This window comes from Nicotiana sylvestris, chromosome 7 (genome assembly GCF_000393655.2).
Source record: "Nicotiana sylvestris chromosome 7, ASM39365v2, whole genome shotgun sequence".
NCBI classification, from domain to species: domain Eukaryota; kingdom Viridiplantae; phylum Streptophyta; class Magnoliopsida; order Solanales; family Solanaceae; genus Nicotiana; species Nicotiana sylvestris.
The window spans coordinates 169,120,335-169,131,547 of NC_091063.1; the positions used below are offsets into that span (position 1 = coordinate 169,120,335).

An 11,213-nucleotide genomic window follows, 5' to 3' on the forward strand; every position below is an offset into this window, starting at 1 on the left:
GATGCTATCATATGATTAAGTGATGCTACGAACTTCACCAGACCATGCCGGAGCATGTAAGTTCAGAATCCTAGTGAAAGAGGCTGAGTAGAACTGGAGGGTGCATTGGCATTTGGTCGAACACTGTTATATGAACAGTGTGCAGAATGACTATTTTGGTATTCGAAAGATTTGGCCCATGTAAGGTCTGGTTTGAAGGTTTGGAAGCATTCTCCTGAGGAGCAGGAGTAGTTTGGCATTGGTTTTGAGTCCTTTGGTTTGCCTGATCACCTTGCCCCGCCAACTGGTGAAGTTTTGAGTTTTTAACTTGGTGGTGATGGTTGATTTCTTGAATGGATTGAGCTGAATCTTTGCATAGAGGATCCATGGGTCTAGTAGAAGGGATTCCAATTGGAAATTGGTCTCCAATTAGCCCAGAATTGATAGGGGCATTTCGTCGAACACCTTGCTCAACCGGGCTGCCTTAGCTTTTGGATTGTAAAATTGGAGGAATTGGTTGGTACCCATATGAAATTGGAAGTGTAAGAGCATTCTGCTCATCAAGGCGAACATTTTGGTACCTTTCTTTTCCAATTTGGATACCTGGAACACCTTGCACGTTCATTTTTGCCTCGTCGAAGTTCTGCTGCTTGTCGGAGGGGACGATTCCCACGGTGGAATTGTCGAACTATGTTTCAGGCATTTTTTTTTTCCTTTTTGTATTTGTAACTTTTTTTTTTTTTGATTTTGTATTTAAAAATCGGACCCACAAATAACACATGACAAGTAATAAATAGCTTAGCATGATGTGTTGTACATGTCAGCGCAATTGATATACACGCTCTGGTGGATATGTTTATTATTACCCATTTTGTCAAGTTGGAGTGTTTAAATGGAAAAATCCAAAGTTCGTGTATCGGCTTTCAAAAGCTCTACAAGTTTAAGTGGCCAGAAAGCCATTTCGCCTTAGATTTAAAATGCTAAAACAAGCAACATTGCAACTTAATATGATAAATTTCATATAATATTAACCGCGCATCGCGCGGGTTTGATAGTTACAAACGTGATTCTCGGTCCATCAACAAATTTGTAACATGTTAAAACAGAATGTCTAGTATCCTAATTTGAATTTTAAAAGAAAAAATTATAGGCCATATTGTTTCATTTTCTTTAGAAAATAATTAAACAGACCCTTAAATTTAGGTGTATGGTTCATTGCCTTTGAGAAGGAATCTTTGGGGATTTAATTATGGGCGAAAAAATAGGGATGATACGTTAGGGTTGATTCATTTTAGGGATTTTTATTGAATCTGCTATGCTATGTTAATATTCAGGTGCCATAAAATGACAATTAACTACTGCGGCTACGGATATGCAAATTTTCTTTAAATATTGTCTAGTTATGTTTTTTGCCACCTAAGCAAGTATTTTGTGGATGCAATAAAGTGTCCTCAGAAATGCTTATTTAAAGCACCATATCAATCGTCTCATCATCATTGTCTTCACCCAAAATCTAGAGAAATGGAGTTGGAATGGAGCTATATTTTTTGGTCAATAATCATCTTATTACCAGCTTTAATCCTCTTAATTACCAAAAAGAAATCATCTTCTTCCAACATAAAGCTACCTCCAGGTCCACCTGGTTTACCAATTTTTGGTAATATGTTTGATCTTGCTGGATCAGAACCATACAAGAAAGCTGCTAATTTGAAACAAAAATATGGCCCTATTGTGTGGTTAAAAATAGGGCCCTCAATGAACACAATAATTGTTCAAACAGCTCAGGTAGTCAGAGGTGGATTCAGAATTTTCAGTTTACGGGTTGTGAATTACCATCCACTTTTCTTACTTGATTTTGAATAGATTATTTATATATATTAAATAATTTTTTAAATATGATTACTGAATTTGGGTTCTGTCGAACTCGTAACTTAACGATTGCTTTGCTTCTGAGTTCTAGATCACAATCTGTTTTGCTTAATGAGTTCTGAATACATCATTTATACATATGAAATGACTTTTTTATATGTGTAACACCCAGACAATAGACAGAGTCCCACATCGGCAAAACATAAGAGAGATGTTGGGTATATAAGTTAACAAGTCTTAGACCCTAGTGATGCGTTTTAAACCTGTGAGGGTCTAAGCCCAGTCGAACTTGTAACTATAACGATTGCTTCGCCCCTGCAGGCAGCTGCTGAATTATTCAAGAACCACGATGTTACCTTTGCTGATAGGTACATAGTTGATGTTAATTTAGCACATAATAACCATCAAGCGTCAATGGCTTTAGCCCCATATGGCAACTATTGGCGAATGTTGAGGCGGATATGCACTGTGGAAATGTTTGTTAACAAAAGGATCAATGAAACCGTGCAAATTAGGCGAAAATCGATGGATAAAATGCTTCAATGGATCGAAAAACAAGCCAATTTGGTAAATACTAATCGAAGTGGGATTGAAGTAACACGTTATGTGTTCCTCGCATCGTTTAATATGCTAGGTAAGTCGATACACAAGTTATACTCACCTTATTTATATTTATTTCGTGATTGCAGTTTAATTTTTTGTACTGAAAAATTTTTGCTAGGTAATTTGATTTTATCTAAGGACTTAGCGGATCCGGAGTCAGAAAAAGGGTCAGAGTTCTTTAAAGCAATGACTGGAATTATGCAGTGGGCTGGTGTTCCAAATATTTCAGACATATTTTCATGTCTTAAGAGGTTTGACATACAAGATTTAAGAAAGAAAATGGAACATGACATGGGAAAGGCTAAAGAAATTACTTTTGGATATCTTAAGGAACGTATTGAAGAAGGACAAAAAGGTGGAGAAAAGAGGAAAGATTTGTTAGATGTGTTGCTTGATTTTGAGGGCAGTGGAAAAGATGAACAAGCTAAATTATCAGAACATGAGATCACAATGACTATAATGGTAAGTTTTTTACTCATTAAAGTTTGACTATAATGGCAAGTTTTTAATGTGTGTGTTCGGTTTCGATTTGGTTATTTGGTATGTTGGGCTATTTCTTATATGCATAATTGAGCAAATTGCATCTATATATGGTCGTTAATTTATTCAATCCATCCCTTAGAAGATTACTCTTCTAAGTTTTGTTAGACTTGAATTTGGTCCCTTTTTGGACATATGTTTTTCTAATACGTTAAGGTCATAAATTTTACTCTTATCCTGAAATTTTTACTCGACATATTATAGGAATTCTTTTTAGCCGGAACAGAGACGACTAGCAGTAGTGTGGAGTTGGCATTAACTGAGCTTTTGCGAAATCCAGAAGCAATGGCAAAAGTGAAAGCAGAAATTTCAGAAGTAGTAGGTCCGAATAGGAAGTTTGAAGAGAGTGACATAGACAATCTACCCTATATGCAAGCCGTACTCAAGGAATCGCTACGTTTACATCCTCCCCTCCCTTTCTTGATTCCAAGAAGAGCAACTCAAGATACAAAGTTCATGGGATACGACGTACCAAAAGGCACTCAAGTATTGGTAAATGTTTGGTCAATTGGACGAGATCCTGAATGTTGGAACGACCCTTTTGAGTTCAAACCCGAGAGGTTTCTTGGCTCAAATGTAGACGTTAAAGGACAGAACTACGAGTTAATTCCATTTGGTGCAGGCAGAAGGATGTGTGTTGGCCTTTCTTTAGGTCATCGTATGATGCATTTCGCGTTTGGATCGTTGCTACATGAATTCAATTGGGAGCTTCCTGATAATGTTACTCCTAAATCCATGAACATGGATGAGAGTATGGGAGTTACAGCAAGAAAAAAGCAGCCTTTGAAAGTGATTCCAAACAGAGCTTGAACTTATAATTTTATTTTTAATGTTCCTTTGGTTGAAAGTTGTTTTGAGCTTTGTTGTAGATATTATTATACAAAAATAAGTTTAGAAGTTTCTGAAAAGGCTTCTGTCTAGGGGTGTTCATAAAAATCCGAAAACCTGAACCAAACCGAAAACCAAACCAAACCGACCAAAAAAACGGATACTTTTTGTTTGGTTTGGTTTTGGTTTTGAAATTTAAAAACCGATCAAATTTGGTTTGGTTTTGGTTTTAATTAAAAAAAAACGAACCAAACCGAATATAGGAGTAGCTATTTTAAATTTATTATTACACCTATATATATGTATACTTTTGTACAAAGTTTTAAATTTTTTATAGTAAATATTAATCGTTTGCACTTTTAGTATAGTTCTTTACCTTTACATTCTAGTTTAATTGGTAGTTTTCTTTTGTTAAGTGTAAGAATCTATTTCATGTTAAAAATAATATATTTTTAAATGAGTCCTTAAATTATTCATCACTATTTTATTCAATTATCATCAATATATCTTGGTAAATAATAGATTTCTCAAAAGGCAATTGATTTGATAGTGTTACGTTGAAAATGTGATCGCCGAAATGTGTGTTTGGTAGTGTATGTCTTATATTTAAGAAAAAACCGACAAATAACCGAAGAAACCGAAAAACCGACATAAACCGAATCGAGAAAAAACCGACTTAATTAGTTTGGTTTGGTGCAAATATTTGAAAAACCAACTTACTTAATTTGATTTTTTTTTAGGGAAAATCAATCCAAACCGAACCATGAACACCCATACTTCTATCATAAAATAAAATAAAATAAAACAAGTCTTGTTCTAGACTCTAGACTCCCAAATATATGGAGTTTTATCTTTAATTTTAGGCGCTTTCCAACCTCCAAAAAATGTTTTATTTGCGATTGTTGTGAATTTAAGTTAAACAAAAAAAAAACGTTTCAATTACAAATACTTATTTAATGGGGTAAAGTAGGTAACCGACCTATTATTGAAAAATTTGCTCTCTCCGATTCAAAATAATTGATTTTTTAGTTGTTTTCACACAAATTAAGAAATTCATCTTTTAACATTAATTAGCAATGAAATTGATTATATTAACATTTACTATCTCTTCACATAAATACTCATAACACATACTCCAACACTATTTATTCCAAGGACAATGTAGGAAAAACATAATTAATTCATTCTTGAAATCTGAAAAAATTATTTATTTTGGACCATAAAAAAAAACCAAAAAATCATTTATTTTGAACCGGAGAGAGTATTTGAATTTGGACAAAAGTTAAATAACAGCTTGAAATGAATCTATTTGTGCATTTCTACGACCTAATTCTTAAATGCGTAATTGGCACTTAGGAAGCAGCAACCCACGCCTGCAATGAGCCAACTAATAATCCAAATTTTACGGCATGTTTGAGATTACAAATTTTAAAATTTTATAAACATATTTAAGAGCCCATCTGGATATAAAAAAGAATTTCACTTTTTTCTTTTATTTTTGTTCAAAATTAGTGTTTGACCATAAAATTTTCATTTTTCACTTGAAAATAAATTTTGAAAAACTCCAAAAAGCTGTTTTTCAAAATTTTCACTCAGATCGCTCACAAAACTTCAAAAACAACCCAAAATTATATTAATATCCAAACACAATTCTAATACAATTTTCACTTGAAATTTTTTTTCACATTTTTTTTTAAAATTTTACAATCATTATGTCCAAATGCCCACTAAGAATACAAATTTTAGGGGGAGGGGGGAATTCTTTTTTGAACTTAGTACAATATCAAATAAGTTCGCGTAAATTGAGACGGAGAAAGTGTATAGCTTTGATAGTATTGTTTAGGACTTTTGCAGATTGCTTTCATGGCCTTAAAAAAGTTATGACTTCAGAAAAGTGTCGCCATTAAATGCTTTATGAAAATGACGTAAGGAAAGGTATTAGAAAAAACCATTGCTTCCAACTCTCTAGCCGTTTTATTTTGACTATGGTTTTCTCTCTCTTTTTACTTTTGTTTGTCATTGTATTCCTTTTTCTCTCTCTATCTATTTTCTGTGATTGAACCATAAATAATCATGATTTTGGTCTACTAGGATTTGTGGTATCGAGTACAAGTGAGAAGAATCTATTGACCATATGTAGTTGAAGTCAAGAAATCGCATGGGGCGCCCTATTTGATCGCCCCCATTTAACCTATACCCATTTTTTAAAATTTTTTTAACTTGTACCTACTTTTTAAACAATTTCATCTCCTTTCTCCTCTTCCTTCTCCTCCTCAAAGTTTTATTATTTCTTTTTCCAGAAGTAAGGTTCATCCCTATTTGCTTCTTCTTATTTCTCCGGTGAGTCCTATAAATTTTCAGGACAACCTATACATCTGAAACAACCAATTTGCTTTCTTCTCAGCTTTTGCTCGACACACAAATTTGTTTTGCTGAAAAGATGGCACAAAATAGGGGTCAAGTAATTGCTCTTCTTTTTTCTCAGCTCTTGCTCGACACACAGAGATGACCCCGAAATTAAATTCTTAAAGAAGTTCAAATTTTGGGAATTAAATAGAATTTGGGTTATTGGTATCGTGAATACAAATAAATGGGTTAATGTGTTTCTACGCCTGCATGTCACCATAACATAAGTGTAATTTCATCATCATGGCATGCAAAAGATCATCACCATAACGTTGTTGTTGTATCATTTAAGAGCAAAAAAAAACAGCCACAGCTGCAAGGATTATTAATAGAAAGAAGATGGTGTGGCAAATGAAATTATAAACAAACAAGAACTTCAGCTCTAGAGCTGAAGTTCCCCCGTTACAAAGATAAAAACCTCAACTCTAGAGTTGAAGTTCCCCCGTTACAAAGACAAAAACTTCAGCTCTAGAGCTGAAGTTCGCCAGTTACAAAAATAAAAACTTCAGCTCTAGAGATGAAGTTCGCCAGTTACAAAACAAAAACTTCAGCTCTAGAGCTGAACTTCAGGCCCGGCTACTAGAATGCTGAAGTTTTGCGTGATTGTCTTTGCTACTTCAGCCCCGTATGCTGAAGTTATGCGAAAAAGCGGGTACGCTTGCAATTTTTTTTGCAAAGCGGGCACAAGTTAAAATGTGACACAAAAAATGGGTATAGATGCAAATGCTCCAGATGAAGTGGACGAAGCAAACAATGTCGGGTTAAATGTTATTGACAAATTTAGAGATAAAATAGAAAATTGATGGGAAATGAAGCACGAGAAATACTTTTTCCCATGTGCGGATTTAGAGGCGGAAGGGTGTGTCGAACCTCCTACGTCGAAAAATTACATGTATAAGGTAAAATTTAGTTTGTACTTCTATGTGTTATATTTTGAATTCACTTAACATAACTCAAAAGCATAATTCAATGGTTAAGGGGGTTCAACATCTTTGTTAGGTTAATTTTTTCAACTTATTTCTTTTTTGAACCCCCTTAGCGAAAATCCCGCATCTGCCACTGTGAGTTTTTTCTAATGTAGAGTACTTGTCAACACTCTAGTATTCACATCAAATTATATTATGTCGGAGTTGTAATATCAGAGACAATAACAACAACAACAACAACATACCCAATATTATCCCATTATGGGGTCTGGGGAAGGTAGTGTGTATGTACACCTTACCCCTACCTTGTGGGGATAGAGAGATTGTTTCCAATAGACCCTCGGCTCAGGAAAGTTCATAATATCATAGACGAATCTAGGATTCGACAGTTACGACGGTATTGTTACATTTTATATAAATTTATCATTGCTTATAAAGATTGGTACGGATGCCTAGATTAATATCTGACTCTTTCTTGAAGAAATTTACAAGTATATATAAAGTGTTTGCCGAAGTTTTTGGTACCAGCTGTGACCCCTTTTCTTACCATGTACATCCGCTTTGGGTAATATCATAGTTAAGTGATAATAAATACATGATTAAAAATACATGTTAATTAACTAAAAATCTTAGTCATCCATTTATTAATTTGGTTTAATCACAAATGTTTGTGGGTTTTTCATCGTCAAAATGATCGCTTAGTTGTTGACAACTCATAGTTTATTTTGATGGATTTCTTGTCTAAAAGATTAGTAGGCAAATATTATTAGGGGAATTAGAAAATGTCTATGAAATTTAGCTTGAAAAGATCATGATGTGTTTTTCTATTTACGTGCCAGCGACAAGAAATACGACATCACATTTAGTTACTTCCTCCCTCCGTCCCAATTTATGTAAAGCTATTTAATTGAATACGGAATTTAAAAAATAATGTAATACTTTTAAAATTTATGGTCTAAAATAAATAATAGAAATTAGTGTAACTAGAAATATTTCTTTAAGGATAAAAGGAAAAATTTAAACTTGAATTATTACTAAATATAAAAATGTATAACTATTTTTTAGATTAACTAAAAACGAAAGAATACAACAACCCATTATAATTTCACTAGTGGAGTCTGGGGAGGATAGTTTGTTCGCAGACTTTACCCCTACTATGGATAGAGAGGTTGTTTCCATATAGACCATTCGCATCCTTCTCATCAAGAACTCTCCACCTTATTCTTAGGGTGACTCGAACTCATAACTGAGAGCTGATATTATATAAATAAATAAGGATAAAAGGCGTACATTCAAAGTCAAGATAGTGTTGGTCAACCAATTAGAGTAGATTGTGAAGTACAATAATTATTACGAAATAATTGAAGTAGGACGGTAGCTATAAGTGATAGAGACGGCATAATGAGAGGAATTGAAGTTCAAGCCTAATTTCAACAATAATGGAGTTGCCACACTTATAGCCCGTTTGGTCAAGCTTCAAAAATAACTTATTTTAAAAAGTATTTTTTTTCAAAAGTGGTTTTCTTAAAAGTATTTTTGGTGAAAAATAGTTTGTATTTGACTAATTAGTTTGAAAAGCACTTCTGAGCAGCAATTAGTGTTTGGTCAAGCTTTAAAAAACTGTTTCTAAGTGTATTTTTCTCAAAAGGACTTCTAAAAAAAGTGCTTTTGGAGAGAAGTTACTTTTTTCTGCTTCTCCAAAACTGTTTCTGCTTCTCCTCAAAAGCACTTTTTTTTACTTTCAAAAGTTTGGCCAAACACCTCAATTTTGGCCAAAAATACTTTTGGCAAAAAAAAAAGAAGCACTTTTGATCAAAAAGAAGTTTGGCTAAACAAGCTATTATTCTCATCTTCCCTCGTGCCTCCCCACCCCCAAAATCTCCTATCCCATCTAAATTGCTGCACATAAAATTACTTTGTGAGAAATCTGAATTGAATTTTTTCTACTTTATTCTTTTAATATTTAGAGCCCGTTTGACCATGAATTTTTTTTTTTGATTTTTTTTTTAAAATCAGCGTTTGGCCATAAAATTTTTAATTTTCACTTGAAGATGAATTTTAGAATTTTTTAAAAATTTGAAAAACTCTAAAAACTATTTTTTTCAAAATTTTTACTCAAATTACTCACAAAATTCAAAAACAATCCAAAATTATATTCACGTCCAAACACAACTCTAATTTTCAAATACCATTTTCACTTGAAAAGAAATTCACTGTTTCCGAAATTTTACAATTCTTATGTCCAAACACCCACTTACTCATTCTGTTTTTTAAAAAATAAACCTATTACTGCTTGGGGAGTCAAACAAGATTTTCTTTGGCTATACTTTTCGCAAATAATATTTAAATATTTTGAATTGTTAACTATTGTAACTTGTAATATATTTATGTAGTTTAAAAATATATAAATGTAAAATTTTATTTCAAGAAACTTAAAAAATACATGTTCAAATTCACAACAAAAATTAGTCAATTTAACTTTTGTACTCCGAAAAGGTTTAAATAAATTAAAACAGATGGAGTAATAAAATAAGTTTGTTTTTCTGGTTTTGTAAGAAAATGAAAAGATCTGGGTATATATTTAAAGAAGAAAGATAGGGAGCAAACAATAAAGGGTGCATACGTTCTTTAATGATCGAAAACGAATTAGAGCTCAACTTATATACAATTAGAGAAAATCATTCCTACAAAAAACAAAAAAAAAAAAAAAGAAGAGAAAACTATAGCGAAAAGAAAGTAAATAAGAAAACATAAAAAAATTCGGATTTGCGACTGTGATTGCCCTTTAGGTTTTAGTTCTTCGTCTTGTTTTTTGACAGCAGGGAATATATATTATATAAACTACGGAATATTATTTGTTACATCGACATAGATACTACATGTCTTAAGGACATTGATATTGCCTAAGATGGCAAGATTACAACAAACTTCAGTAGTTAGATATTTAACAAAATAAACATAGTCAGCCCTATCTTGTCATGACTCGGATTTTCTACCATCGGGAGTCGTAATGACGTCTACTAATGTGATCTAGGCAAGACAATCCTTTAAACAAATTACTTCATCGTCCAATTAATTCTTTTTAACAGATATAAAGCGATAACGCATAAACAACGGAATATTTAATTAAGCGGAAGACAAATAATAAAATATCTGAATCTGTAGCTATTACAACTACTTAAGCCTTAATCACCCAAAATCTGGTGTCACAGTGTCACCGACTGTCTAAGATTGCTACATACAAAGTCTGAAGAAATAACAATATACTGTTTCTGAATAAAAGGAAAATGAAACAGGAAATAGGGATAGAGGGAGACGTCAGGGCCTGCGGATGCCTGCAGGTCTACCTTGGATCTCCGCGTGGACTGAAGGTATTCACACTACAGTCCAAAAGCTGCTTCGGGATTTGCACATAATGTAGAGTGTAGTATCAGCACAACCGACCTCATGTGCTGGTAAGTGTCTAGCCTAACCTCGACGAAGTAGTGACGAGGCTAGGACCAGACTACCAAATAAACATGTGCAGTTCAAATATATACAGCAGAAAAGAAGTACAGAAATAACCAGACAAAATAGGAGGGGGAGATGCTGTGGGGAAGATAACAGTTCTGAATAGAAAGACATCAAATAAATGAATGAAACAACATAACTCGGATATCAATAAAGAATCAGAAATCAATAAATGCACGGTATCACCTTTCGTGCTTTTGCTCTCGTCCTTACCAAAGCAATCATATAATAAAAATGTGCATGGCATTACCCTTCGTACTTTTACTCTCTTTCCTCACCATATAACCAATAAAATCGGCACAGAATGGTACTTCGTGCGGCACGGCATCACCCTTCGTGCTTTACACTCTTTCCTCACAATAATACACGGCATTACCCTTCATGCTTTACACTCTTTCCTCACAAAACAAACAATGCACGGCATCACCCTTCGTGTTTTAACTCTCTTCCTCACCCAAACAACAATCACAAACAATAGGGCAAGGGAATAAATGAAATTGCAATAAAGATCCCGGCAAGGGAACAACAATTCAACAAATAAATCCCGGCAAG

At 33.5% G+C, this 11,213-nt stretch overlaps 1 protein-coding gene across 1 annotated transcript; it reads left to right on the forward strand.

Moving 5' to 3' along the window:
* Nucleotides 1–1,454: 1,454 nt before the first annotated feature.
* LOC104234761 (cytochrome P450 76A1-like) lies at nucleotides 1,455–3,899 on the forward strand. The gene is made up of 4 exons (XM_009788394.2): nucleotides 1,455–1,764; nucleotides 2,170–2,482; nucleotides 2,570–2,913; nucleotides 3,196–3,899. The coding sequence occupies exons 1-4, from the start codon at nucleotides 1,501–1,503 to the stop codon at nucleotides 3,799–3,801; spliced, it is 1,527 nt and encodes a 508-aa protein (XP_009786696.1). The 5' UTR covers nucleotides 1,455–1,500; the 3' UTR covers nucleotides 3,802–3,899.
* The last annotated feature ends 7,314 nt before the right edge of the window (nucleotides 3,900–11,213 follow it).